The following is a 14,446-nucleotide window of genomic DNA, read 5'->3' as shown; positions in this document are numbered from 1 at the left end:
GAGTTCGATTCACTCCGCAATCTGCTGCTCTCGTCTGCTGCTGCGGACCCCGGAAGCACTGTGTGCAACACGTGGGTTGTTAGTTGTCCGAAGCCGGTGCTGTTATCGTGATAGGAATCGCACAGCGTTAACACGAGAAGGAATGGAGGCGTCTGCGCCTGTCGGTGGGCAGCTTATCAGTGAGGGCGACTATGTGGTGCTGAAAAGAGAGGAGGTGTTTAAAGCTGTGCAGGTTCAGAGGAGGAAGTGAGTTAAAATGACGTGACTCGGGGGATGCTTACTGGGGGAGACGGCGACACGAATAGTCCTGTCTTAGATGAAGCCATCTGTAGTTTAGTCCGACATTCTAATGTCTCATATATACCAGTGCGTAGCATTATTGTAGTCGGTGAACACATTAAATTGACTGGCAGTCCTTTGCCCATGGCTGATCTAAGGATGGAATACAGCTGGCATGGATGAAATACAGCTTTTCCGCTTCGGCCTCAGCCTCTTGATCTTTAAAAAAAAAAAAAAAGAAAATGAAAAGGGTAAATTTAGTAGAGGGATCCTGCAGAAAAAACTGCTGGTATCTACTGTAGTAATGTTACACCGAAGGTGTCATGAACGAATGTAACGCATGCTTTACAAATAAAGACATCTCTTTTGTGTGTTGTGTTAGCATAATGTATAGGTAACACATGGTATGTCGGCCATCAGTGTGCTGTTAAGCTGGAACTTTGTAAGTAAGACCCATAATAAGGATAACTGGCTTGGAACTGTACTGTAGGTGTGTGGGTAGCCCGCCTGACAGGTAAAATAAAAACCAAAAGTATATCATCTCATCTTTACTTTTGTCAGAAATCTGGATTTTGTTCCCTAAAGGTGTAATGAAGGGGGGTTTCTGGAAAGTTGTGGCTTCAACTCCAAAGCTTCATTAGGGAGGCCCTAGATTGGCAAGTAACACTGTATGTATGTAAGTTACTTTAAAGCGATACTTAAGCCATCATATGCCCTTTAATGCATATGATAACTACATGCTCCCTTTAAGTTTTCATGAGGTCCTTCTTGTAAACGAATGGGGCAATTCTGCAGAATCCCAGTATGCTTTTGCGTCTTCCCGCGTGTGTGGGATGCGATGCTGATGTTTTTATCCCAGTGAGCTTAACTGCTTTTGGAGATTTTAAAAGTGGCATAGAGCCTTATTACACTGGAAAACACCACTATACCTATATCCTCAAGGGGCAATTTAATATCCCTGACTCCCCCTATTAAAGGAAGCATATCACAGTACTCTGTTGGTATTTTAATATGTAGTCTTCCAAAACAAACTACAAAAAAGCACTTACCTGACACAGAAGAGACAGCCCTGCTGCTGCAGCAGCTGCCCTCATCCTCCATGACCTTGACTGTTCTTGCAGCTGATTGGCTGTTTGAAGCAGTGCATCACGTGCAGGGAGTTGTAGTTGGCCAAACACATTTAGCTGGGGGTGTAGAAAGGGGCCAATAAGAGGGAATTCTGCAGAACTCCCCATGCATTTGCAAAACACAACACAACAAATTAAAGAGAGCTCACATCTATCATGTGCATTAAGTGCATTTGGGGACTAAAGTATCCCTTTAGGGCTGAAAAATCATGTAAATCATCACATTACTTTGCTATGAGGGAAGGCTGATACAATGAGGGACAAGATTAACGACCATTTACTCTTTACAAAAGGAATAAAATGGGTAGACTGGATGAGTGTCTTATCTACCACCCAAAACAACGGCTAGAGGAAAAAACATTCTACTTATAGGGGTAGTTGATTGGGAAAGCTGGAGGGTCATCCCTGAAGGTTTTGCTGTTGGAGAGCAGAGCCATGCGTAGTCATTCATAGAAGATGCATTCGTTGAAAATACTTATTTTTTAAGAAAAATTTGCATTGTAACAATCTAATTTACTGTTATATAATAGCTATTTTTATTTCAGTATTATAATTCATTTACACAGTCAATTTACACAATTTGTTTCGGTTTAGCTATTACATGTCAGTGTTTTATCATACTCGGCAATACGTGGATGTTGTGTGTTTGTGTGAACAGTGATATAGTCTAACAGCAGAGTCCGTTGGACCAATGTCTCCCTTTCAGGGCGAGATGTTGATCTGTAATTTAGGTCAATGCACTCTAATAGAACACCCTTGGGTTCCCTTTTGCGTGGGCTGAAGAGTATTAACTATGTATTAACATATAAACTGTCTAAAACAAATCTAATCTGACTCGCTATTCGCAGTGAATCTCTACTGTCATTTACATTGATATTCCAATTATTACTTTATTAACAAATTGCTGCAAAATCCAGCCAGATGGTTATGCAGTGTATGCGTTGGGTCAATCGTAGTTTTCCTATTTCTCCTGATGCATCTGTGAGGTATATCTCTAAATCACCCCCATTGTGTATATGAGCCCCTGCCAACTCTATGACCGCTGAGAACAGACTGAGAATTGGAAGAATAGTTGAGTGTGAGGCAGCTGCAGTTTAATGTTGATAAATGTAAAATAATGCACTTGGGACATAAAAATCTGAAGGCAGAATATAGTATTGGAGATGTTGTTCTGTCAGTGACAATGGAAGAGAGAGACTTAGGAATAATTCTGAGGACTTGAAGGTAAGCAGACATTGCGATAAAGCGTTGGGAAAAACAAGCAAGGTGCTGGGTTGTAAAGCGAGAGCCGTTGGTAGCAGGAAGAGGGAGGAGGTTCTGCCGCTTTACAGATCCCTGATCAGTCCTCACCTAGAGGTTTGCAGGATAGAAATGATCTGGAAAGACTGAGGGATCTTAATATGTATAAAGAGGAGCAAAGACAGAGGGGATTTGTAGTAGTAACATTCAAATACTTAAGAGATTTAACCAAGTTCCGACAGGCAATCTATATAAATGGAGGAAAAATGTTACAGCAAGAGGTCATAATCTAAAACTAGGCGGTCAGAGGTTTAGATGTAATGTAACGAAGTTCTACTTTACAGGGAGTATGGTAGATAAGTGGAACAGTCTCCCAGCAGATGGGATGCATGGGATAGACATAAAGCTGTCCTGACTATGGGACCGGACCAAGGACTGATGGGCAGACCGGATGGGCAGAATGGTTCTTATCTGCTGTCGAATTCTGTGTTTCTGATTCTCCCTTTACTGTTTCACACAACACGTGCAGATTGTCTCTGCTGGTACCCATGAAAGCTTGACAAATATTCTCCATTTTCTCTTATCTCGTAGAAAAGTTATTTTTGAAAAGCAATGGATATATTTGGATAATGCCATTGGAAAAAATTATGGCACCACATTTGAAATATCTGCCGGAGGAAATCTTCAGCAAAAGAAAAAAGAAATAACAGCAGCAGGTAACGCTCTCTCTCTCAACAAAATGCCAGCTACCCAGGCAATTAATCATACACACACACGTACATTCTTTCGCTTTTCTCTCGCCAGAGCCAAAGGAAGCAGGTGCTGATAACCGGAATATAATTGATGATGGAAAATCGCAGAAACTCACCAGAGATGATATAGAGGCCTTAAAAGAAAAGGGCATTAAGGGCCAGGTAAGTGCACTCTGCCTAAATCAAAAAACATAGGGTTTGATTTTTGATGAACACATTCACCGTTTTAACTTGTGTAGCACAAATTGTGCGGGCGATAGGTTACTGTCCCCTGTCTGATCTGCCGATATTACACAGCATCTTTATTTTAAACTAATATTTTGAACAATTACCTGCGTTATTGTGGAAGTCATGAATCTTTTATAGTTTGTTACAAAATCTCTTAGCAGCCCCATCTTGCCCAAGGGCTTTGGAGCTGCTTACGAGAAGCTGGTATTCTGTAAAAGGCTATTTCTCTTATGGAAAAAAAACATCATGTCTGTGAATGATCAAGATAATTGTAGTCTTCCTGCGAAAACAAAGGTTAATCGACACAATGTAACAAAGGGTTACCAGGTACATGGCATTTTCCATTACTTTGTGTCAAGCGTACAATATCGCTGTTCCTTATATAATTACAGAGAAGAGAACGTTTGATGTCAAAGTAACATAGTTACCCAAATGAGAATTTTCTAGTAGTGATTTTTAGGTATAGTAGGAAGGGAACAGACTAGATGAAACTGTGGAAACTGTGACTGTAATTCCCCTTGAAACGAAAGCTGTCGTGTGTGGCATATATGCTATGGCATAGGTAGCGACCGGGTACCATGCTGTGTACGTGTCTGTACTACTGATTGAGCAATTTTAGGATGCCTTATTGCTATTTGCATAAAAACATTTTACTTCCACCCAGTGAGCCAGATGTCCTTTACTTTTTGCTTCATAGTAGTAACGATTATGTGGTGGTATGAGAGGGGACCCTGCATTATGATAGGGGCTCAGGCAGTAACGTCATGGTGTGTTTTGGGTTAACATAGAATATTATGTGCTTATCATATGATGCCGGAGAAAGTCTTAACACCTTAAATAACTGGTCATGATAACCATACATACTGAGATTTTAGAAGATTTTAGTGCATAAATGCTATGAAAATGGTTTGGTGCTAAGATTCCAAGAACTGCCTTCATTCCTCAATGTACTTAACCATGTTTTGCTTATATATTTTCTCACAGGAGATTGTTCAGCAGCTTATTGAAAATAGCACTACATTTCGTGACAAGACAGAATTCGCGCAAGCAAAGTATATTAAGAAAAAGAAGAAAAAGTAAGTTCTCCTAAATATCAGCACACAGTCTGCTAGTCGTACATGGGATATGCTCATAAAAGCTGAAAGTTATCCTGGAATGCAACTGGGTGGTTGAGTTATTACTGTTTGGTGTATTCACTAAAGGGAGAGTTTGCAGGAGAGTTGTGTTTCAGCATCTTAACTTCACTCATCATTATGAACAGTAATCCCAATAAGCTTCTGCCGCAGGAAGACCTGGTATAATGTGTCCAAATCCCTGAGATTTCTTCCACGTCTCCTTACCCATTAAACTATGCATTGTACAGGGCCAGCTCAGCCATTGTTACTGGAGAAACCTGTCAGTTTCAAACTCCTCCTTTAGTGAATAAATCCCAGCTGCATCTACTCATTTGCCACATGTGGACCTACAATAAAACAAATATTTACTATCCCTATTCAAGGTGACAACACACAGTTGGCATTGTGTTGTTCATACTTATCCAGCTTGATATTAACTGCTTGTTCATCCTGTAATCGTGGATGTCCAGCCCTGTCCTCAGGAGCCACAAACACAACAGTATTTCTGAATAACCCCGATAGCGCGTGAGCACATCCTTCGGTAATGCAGAAATAATTATACATTGAAGAACTCCTATAAATATGGCTGGTTTGTGATGCCCAAGGGCACACTTGGACGCCCATGATGGTGGTTAAGGATCTATGTATTCCGATTTAGTTTAAGTCTTAAGGACTGTTTCCCATTCTCAGATATGAAGCAGTCATCACGATTTTAAGGCCCTCCACTCGAATACTGTCAATGATGTATTATGCAAGAGAACCTGGCAAGATCTGGTAAGACACATCATTATTAGTATCATCGCTTATTTGCTGCTTATATATTTCTTGGCCTCTATAAATGTCAAAACAAAAGCTATTTTCGGGTTTGGCTGGTGACTGTAACATTAGCACGGGCTCAGAAATGTTCACAGCCTGTTTAATCACCTCGTCATGTTTGCTCTCATTATCCAAGCTGCTATTAACATTATAATAACTGACATTTAAAACATCCATCGTTTAGAAGTCTTTTCTTCGCTCGCTTCCTTTAGCAGAAAGGTCACAGTTACTTCTTGTAACATTTTATCATTATAGTTGTTAGTTTGGTTGCCATCTTTTCTGGGGGGGGATCATAAAACCAATTATTAAACTCCTAAATTAAAATAAATGTATTGAGTATAGTGCGATCAGTTAGGCAAAGATATGTTAGATATATACATGCAAAAAAAAATAACTTTGCAAAAACTGTGAATGAAAGAATCTACTGTGTATAACTGGTGTATTAATGGGACGTGGCACCCGATACTACTTCTAGAACTTGCCAAAAACTGCACGCTATAGGTGCTATTGTATTATTTCATCATTTACTAGGGTCTGACCTGGGTCTCAGAAAGAGGTGTCCTCTCTAGGGTACTGTCTTGATGAGTTTATTTAGCCAGTACCCATTATACTCTTCTTTTAGGTCCCCTTTTCCTAATAAAATAGTTTCTTGTGCCGTTTAAAAAAACCTGAGCCGGTTTTATATTGAAGCATGTCTGCAGTGAAACAGGTGTAGCTCTGAAAAGATGGCTTTAAATATCCAAAGAGTGTCTTGTACCTGGGTAACCTGCTGCACCTACTTAGTATCCCTCTGCCATTCTTTAGTCTTACTTCACATCATTTTTGGTTTCAGTTCCCTTTCTCCACTTTTCAGCTACATTCTTTCCTGTCTATTTGGGTTTCTACATCTTACATATTGATAGAAAATGGAACCAGTTTGGGCAGATACAATATAAGGCTGTTGGTTTTATTACGCACACAAGGGCTCTCTAACATGCATGAGTAAGGAGGTCTTTGAATTTCGCGACGTAGACGTTTCCCCGTCCCGTCGTAACGCTTTCTTTATGATTTTGCCAGCCAGCTCAGATACGATACTTTGGCACAGATGCTCACCTTGGGAAATATCCACGCCAACAGTAAAATCATCGTAATGGAAACATGTGCCGGCTTAGTTTTGGGAGCAATTATGGAGCGGATGGGAGGTAAGAATTTTTACTTGCCTAAATGAATGCTGACACAGTTTTATTTGCCAAAAATGCCTATAGTGTTGATTATCGTAGTAATCAAATGACATTATTTTGTATGTATTTATGAGAACCCCTCTCTCTGGACACTAGCTACCCCTGTACAGAATAATATCACGTGTTATATGTTACCTGTAACGTGTGTTAAATACATGGGGTCATGCCCCACTGTCAAGTCTCCGACAGTCGAAATCTCCGTGTCGCAGGACCAGAATTTAGAAACGCAACGCGCCACAATCCCCGTCCATGGCCTTTTTGCCCCTTTTCACCCCATACAAATATAAAGCGCTTAGGCCAACTCTGCCTCAAACCTCCCCAGATGTGACCATTATTGAGTAATGAGAGGATGCACGTAATTCCTCTACATTAAACCCCATTCTCAGCACCTGGTGCCCTGGGCAAACGGCGTTCTTCTTTCATTTACATATATATATATATATATATATATATAGATATAGATATTTATTTATTTGTTATATATTTTTATCATCCTTGTGTGGTTTAAATCCCCAGTATTGGGCATGACTTGCCTCAGTAAAGTGTGTTTTTTGTATCCCAACTAGCCCCTCTTACTCCCCATTTGTGTTGTCGTTCGCCCCGTCTGTATCTATGAATGATGCGTGCTTGCAGTCCTCTGCGTTCCCTTTGCCGGTAAGCAGAGTTTATTCAGTTTAAGCTGTCAGCCGGTATATTCAGAAGACAGGGATTGCTCATCAATGACAGAGCAGAGGGAAGCCTTGCAGGTGACCCAACATAAGAATGAAATGTTATTTTTTGGGCTTCGTGAAGCAGCTGCGCCTCTTTTGTGTTCACCATAGCTGGTAGCAAATACAAGCACAATAGTGTTCATCACAATAGAAAGGGATAGCACAAACTTCGCATTTAATGGCAGTACGTCATTAGGAGGGAACTCCTGTACAAAATCTTGGAAGGGGTTCAAATGTTTCACGGTTTTAATTAATTGGGATGTCAATAGAACAAAAAAGAATATGTCTAATGGGTTCCATTGAAAAGCCTATTTTAATGTAAAGAAAGACAGCTTTGTAAATGATACAGCCATGACGTGGAGGACAAGCCATTCTCGGATAAACCCCTCTGGAGGTACCTTTAGCTTGTGACATGCAATCTAAATTGATAAAAAAAACATGAGGGTTTTCAGGGACACAGCTGAGCATAAAAACACAGCGACAATTTACATAAATAAAGCAAACTCTGTGCTTTTATTTCACCATCTGCGCACTTTGTGCTCTTCTATTTATAAGATTGGAAATGCAGATTATAAGTGGGAAAAATACATTACAGCAGTGTAACTTTCTGATGAGTCTGCGTCACACATAGGAGTCTCCCGGTGATCCTCAAGAGTCCTTCAGAGAAATGGATATATTGTTTCCAAAACATACATAAGGAATCTTACACACTTTTTATATCTGTAGAAGGATTGTCATTTGAAATTGTTCCAGGTTTCATGCCCTCAATATACCGTTCCTTAGTATAGAGATAAAGTGAATTGATGGGTAAGAGAAGGACAAAGGGAAGGGGGAGAGCAGGTGTGATGATATAGAGTTAAGGGGACAGGTTGGTGTGTGTGAGGAAGAAAGAATAGTGGCAAGTTCTTCATATGTAGGACAAGAAAGCATTTACGGTGGGGTGAGTGGAGAAGCTGGTGGCAGTTGGTATAGATAGATGTTGCGGAGGAGTGAAGTCCTGTCTGGTCATGTTGATTTTGTGTTAAAGTTGGTTGCAAGATCTTGGGCATTAAGAGAGCACTGTGCTGTGGGGTGACGGTGAATGAAGTTGAAAGTGGAAACGAAGACAGGAATGATGGTGTAAGTGAATAACTCTTTACCAGATTTGGACTTCGTAAAGTTATGGTTAGCACAAGATAACTGGGAGGTAATGCTGTCGAGATCTGAGGAAACTGAGGCTCTGATTGATGTTGACTCAAACAGGTCACACGGATATGACATTTTACTAATTTGTACTGGTGTAGCCGCTTAATGCCCAACATGCAGAATATGTGTTTAGAATGTCTTGCAGTGTTACAGTACTTGTCTTTTTTGCCAAAGGATTTGGGTCTGTTATACAGCTGTATCCTGGTGGAGGACCCGTCAGAGCCGCAACAGACTGTTTTGGTTTTCAGCAGTCTTTCTACAAAGCCCTGTATGAGTTTCCTCTGAACAAAATACAGAGCCTCGTCTCTGGAACCTTCTCATCCCGGACTGCTCATTCTGATCAGGAACTAGCGCTTGATGAAGAAAGTAACGGATCAGTCATTGAGAAGCAGGATCCCGTTACAGACATGGATGAGGAATCCAGTCCTGCCACAGAATCAGAAGCCATGATGGACATAAATCAGAAGGAAACTCAGGAAGGGGCAGAAGGCTCTGAGGTCCCACTAGGCCACGACAAGGGACAGAATCCAGATAAGAAGCTTTTTGTAAGTCTCAGTTTTGAAAGACAACTGTGTCTATGCATGTGTGTGTATTCAGGGTCTCTGGACATCAGACTTGGTTTGAAAGTGTGCTTTATTTCAAACGCAGGGAAAGCTCACATATCCAGAAATCATCTGATTTGAAGCTTGTTAGTGTGTTTTGATACATAAACCTTGAACCGCAATTTATCTTATGGGAGTTTTTAAAAACACCCACACACAAGTATTTGTTCACAGAAATTATTATTATTCATATTCCACGATGAAGCTGTTTGTCATGCTGATAAGTTTTATCCCCTGATCCTATCTTAATGTTAAATATGCCCTTGGGAAAACAATGGAATATTCTGCAGGGAAATTACCAGAACAATAATTGTGAGAAGTTAATGCGCCATTGCTTTTTTTTTCTTCTTCTTCCTCTTGAAGGCTGTTTATATATTGTGTTAACAGTTAACAATTGCCAGAATATATTTATACATAGGTAGGTTTCTCAGCTAGTTGTGTACATACCTCTTGGAATTAGGGATGCAACGAAATGAAATCACACTCCTATCATGCCCAGGCATGACAGGAATGTGATTACAGCCTCCCTATGCCATGCTATCCCCCCCCTACTTACACATCTATGCTATCACACACCCTAATTAATTCACTCGTTCATATACTCATTCATTCACAGATACGCATTAATTCCTTCATTCAGATACTATTGATTCACTGATACTCATTCATTCCCTTAATCACGCATACTCGTTCATACACCCTGCCTCATCCCCTTACCTGAACTGCAGATCTCTCCCTCCCTCGCAGACTTCCGCAGGGGCCCTGCTGCTTCCCTCTGTGTTGCTAGCACTCTGTGCCGTTTTCTTTTTATTTCGGCATTTTGCCGATAATGCCCTTTTCGGACAATATATTTCGGCTACGGATATATCGGTGCATCCCTACTTGGAATACTTAGGCCTGGTAATAGTTGTGGTATAATTAATTTGTAATGGTTAATGTAATTTAAGATATTTTCATAGTTTATTTTGTATAGTCGTGTACTAATTAAATTGCACTTGTCATGAATAACAAAATGGTAGCACTCTTTATAAGACCAAAAATATATGTAATTTGCATTTCAGAAATGTTGCGGCTTCCTTCTTACTACTTTTTGTGGTTTTCTGGATAGTCACCGAAATGGAATATACCCCAAATGTATACGTTTTGCTCGATAGCAGGTTAATTAACTACATCAAACAATCACGTCAAAAAATGTATTTAAATTCCCCCAGCTTAGGCCAAGAACATCTTATCACAGGTCAATGTTAGATTTTTACCTCCTTTTTAAAAAAAATCTGTATTGCCTTTAAAGGGGTGAGATTTGAGTATATACTACATCAGTGGTGCCAAAACCATTCATCAAGACTCACCTTACTTATTGTAAGCAGAAGGCCAAACAGAAGTAAATGCAAGCTGCAGCTGTCCTGTGTTTTAGGCCCAGCCACACCATATCTTACTAAACAAAGAGACGTTTATCTTTAATTGTATTGACTTGTTTTACAGGCAATAGAAAAGAAAAGAAAACAGGATGAAAGGAGGAGGAAGGAGTCAGAAGCTGCATCTTTGCTGCAGGACAGAAATGCTGATGGGTAACATTAACTAGTCCATTTTGGGGTTTTTTATTTATTTTTTTAATATGTCAAGGGCAAATGTATTCTCTTTTCAGCTGACTGTACTCATTGTCATGCAAAATCTCGACATGTTATTTCTGAAAAAAAGCGTACTGATTCTTTCACAATCTTAGTCGTTTTAATGTTCTTGGTTGTAACAGTAAAACCCAAACCATTCAAAGCACACAATGAAGCCCCCGATGTCCCAACTGGCCTATTTACACTAGGCACTGGGATATGACATCATCGCTCCGCTCTGTTTCCCAAAGACACGCAGAGTCTTTTATTGTAGTTGGGATGCTGACCGTGGAGGACTGCCCCAAAGGTAGATGCATCAAGGCTTGCACATACACCGCACCCTTACCTAGGGTTGCCATATTGTGTTGCTATCCACCTACAGTACAGCCCTTCAGTGCATGATATGTATGAACTCACAATTACCTGTAATCCCGTGAAGCACTTTATAGGTGTGATCAGCGCATGTAGATGATTAGACGTATCCTGAAAATAATGGATTATATTGGCAACCCAACCCGTAACCCCAGCTGTTACTCTCTGCTTAATGTTTCAGATTTACTAGTTTATAAATAGCTTTACTTTATATAACTCCGACTCTGTTTGACATATGTATGTGGGCTTGAGGTTTATTTTGTTTTGGTTTTTTGCGTGGACATTTTTTTAAGTTTAAGCAATATGTTTCTGTGTTTTGCAGGTTAATTATAGCTTCGCGTTTCCATCCTACGCCGATGCTACTCTCTCTTTTGGAATTTGTCGCTCCCTCCAGGCCTTTTGTAGTTTACTGTCAGTACAGAGAGGTATGTCTTCCTGAAACCCCTCCTTGTTACATTGTATGAATTATGTAGCAACGTTTAGAATCCACCCCTCCCCCTGCTTATCTAGCTGAAAAGGGTGGAGTTTGCATGTGGGGGACAGGATCTGGTTGGCTGAAAATTTGGCGGATCACCTGAAACCAAGCCCATAGATTATCACGCTGCTGGTTATTAGACCGTTGGGCAGGTCTACTAGACTGCGTGGTATACTTACAGCACTGAGAGTCTTATGTGCCATTCTCCAAAAATTGTGTCTCTTCTAGCCTCTCCTTGAGTGTTATACAAAACTGCGAGAAAATGGAGGTGTCATCAACATGAAGCTCTCTGAAACTTGGCTGAGGAACTATCAGGTAAAAGGACGTCTGTATATACTGTGCATTGGTCATGTCATGATGGCAGAACATACTTTGTACTACATTAAAAACTTTATGTAACCATTTAGTCAAATTAGAGTTGGGCTCCGTATCATACCTGCTTCCTGATGCGCGACTGGTCCTTACACCGGCATCACAGTGAACGGAGAGACCATTAGAAAGAGGACCAGGAGCGCAGCCAGTTGGCTGCAGATCTGCCCAGACCACATGTAGCCGTGCCTCCAGTATACCTGAGACCATTCCCAGTTTTTATTAGCCCTTAGCTTGGCGCATATTCATTTATCCATGGCACGCTTTGGAGATATTCCAAAAATGATTTGTAAATAAAGATGCCGAAGCAAGTGGAGAATTAGCAGTCCTCAATGCTTGGTACGTGGAGGAAAGAATAGTTTTTACACCAAGAGATTCCAGCACCCATTTTCTCCGTTGTAAATGTACGTGCATAGCATAAGACTGTTTATTGATGGCAGAGCCTAGTAGGAAGGGGTCATCACCATAATTTTTCTGTAAAACTTTTTGATGTAGCAGTGTTCCTTTTTTTAGACCATGAATGTTCCTAAATAATTTCCTTAGATGTATGAGTCGCTGTATTTGAAGAGCTAATCACCTTCTTTAGTCATTGCCGTTATGGTAACACTGTAGAGTCCAACGCATGGCCAACCAAGCGCGCAACTTCATATTCCTGGTCCTGTAAATACGTGCTATTTAGATTTACAGGAACTATTTTAATCCTATTGACGTGTATATAATAATCCTGGAATTCCCTGCTATAGGGTGAGGCCTTTATCTTTTGTGTTAGCATTTAGTTATAAAACACTGGGAATATAGGCGATGCAAGAATCTTTTTTTTTCTTGAATCCATGGCATTTTGAGGCTTTGCATGGTTTAAATTGGTTGCCATAGATATGTCCATTGTGATTTTTTTATTCCATGCCTCGTACCAAGTGTTACCTATATAGCAAAGAGATTAGCAGGCATCCATCCATCAGAGGTAGGATTAAATGTTGGCTGTGTTAAATTGGTCTTTTATCAGCGTTGTCATTATTGATTTATGCTGAAAATGATCTTTCAGGTTTTGCCAGACAGAAGTCATCCAAAACTTATAATGAGCGGAGGCGGTGGATTTATTCTCCACGGGATTACCGTGTCCAGGGATAGCAGTGCGTCAAATATCCGCAGTCGAGAAAAGAGTGAAGAACCGGCACCAAAAAAAATAAAGGTGGAAGAGTCCGGAAGCTAACATTTTAAAGCAACGCGTACATTTTGGTCATCTGGAACCTTTACTGTTGTGGACCTAGCAACGTATTTTTTATTTTATTTTTTTTTTATGTATATTTCAGGTGCCGCCATTGTGTATAGAAATATATACATCTTTTTGCCAGTTTATTTTTAAGTCTATATCTTTTGAAAGATATGTTTCCAGAAGTTATTTTGTGTGAATATAAATAAACATTATCATCACTGGCCTATCATGTATCTTTTATTGATTGACAATGAATATTTGAGGACCTTTTTATATTTGAAAGAAGCACAAAGTAACGATCCACTTCCCAAAACGTAAACATTTTTATGTGTGGGATTACCTTGTTTAAATGTATAAACCAGGAAAACCTATAGCATAAATATCTTGGCAAAGAAAATGTCTCGTATTACTAAAAGAATAACTAAAGAAGCGTTGTCGGTTTGGATGAGGCTTCCTTAAAAATGACGTCATGTAACTATTTCCTAATATACATCTTATATGCTTCCCCATGCTGACATCATCTTCCCCCCTTAGGACAGCTTAATAAGTCATTTGTCCTGGGTCTCATTGCCTCTACAAATTGACAGTAGTTTTCTTTTTCTTTTAGAATGGACACATTTTTAAAATTCAGTAAATCGTAGCTTCTGTTGGTTTTATTGAATAGAAGCCTCAGAAAACATACCGGCAGTACCCTGCTCGTGTATCACTGTCTAGGGCTTTAGTTCTCCTAAACTGATCGTTTATGACGTGGCACAATTTCTGCAATGCAGGAGCAATAAAGGAAACTCACTGAGTAGCCGTCTCCAAAGGAACAGGGCACACTGTCTGCTTTAATCAATTGTGGGAAAAGAAAGTATATATGCGTTACAATGTAATGTTTGCTACTGGAGGAAGTTACCGCGTTACATTCATTTATATCATGGCAGCTACAAGAATTTTCATTCCAATATCACCACCTCGCTGGGTTATTCTTCACACGCTTAACTGTTAAACACGTTAATATTTAATCTGTAAGGCTACCTCGTATATATTTTTCTTACAGCAGGTAAATGTGAGATCTAATGGAGGATTATTTATTCAGTAGCACTACACGTTTGGCCCTTTTTGTATCATATATATATTTTTTTTTTTTATTTA

The 14,446-nt window shown here is 40.0% G+C and overlaps 1 protein-coding gene across 1 annotated transcript; it reads left to right on the top strand.

Moving 5' to 3' along the window:
• Positions 1 to 5: 5 nt before the first annotated feature.
• Positions 6 to 13,533, top strand: TRMT6 (tRNA methyltransferase 6 non-catalytic subunit). Its single transcript, XM_053460416.1, has 11 exons — positions 6 to 246; positions 3,237 to 3,361; positions 3,450 to 3,559; positions 4,610 to 4,701; positions 5,431 to 5,514; positions 6,613 to 6,737; positions 8,846 to 9,216; positions 10,756 to 10,841; positions 11,575 to 11,677; positions 11,956 to 12,042; positions 13,139 to 13,533. The coding sequence occupies exons 1-11, from the start codon at positions 143 to 145 to the stop codon at positions 13,304 to 13,306; spliced, it is 1,455 nt and encodes a 484-aa protein (XP_053316391.1). The 5' UTR covers positions 6 to 142; the 3' UTR covers positions 13,307 to 13,533.
• The last annotated feature ends 913 nt before the right edge of the window (positions 13,534 to 14,446 follow it).

The sequence above is a fragment of the Spea bombifrons genome, chromosome 3 (genome assembly GCF_027358695.1).
Source record: "Spea bombifrons isolate aSpeBom1 chromosome 3, aSpeBom1.2.pri, whole genome shotgun sequence".
Classification (NCBI taxonomy): Eukaryota; Metazoa; Chordata; class Amphibia; order Anura; family Pelobatidae; genus Spea; species Spea bombifrons.
The sequence above is the reverse complement of the archived record's forward strand: the minus strand, read 5'-3'. Positions and strand labels throughout refer to the sequence as shown.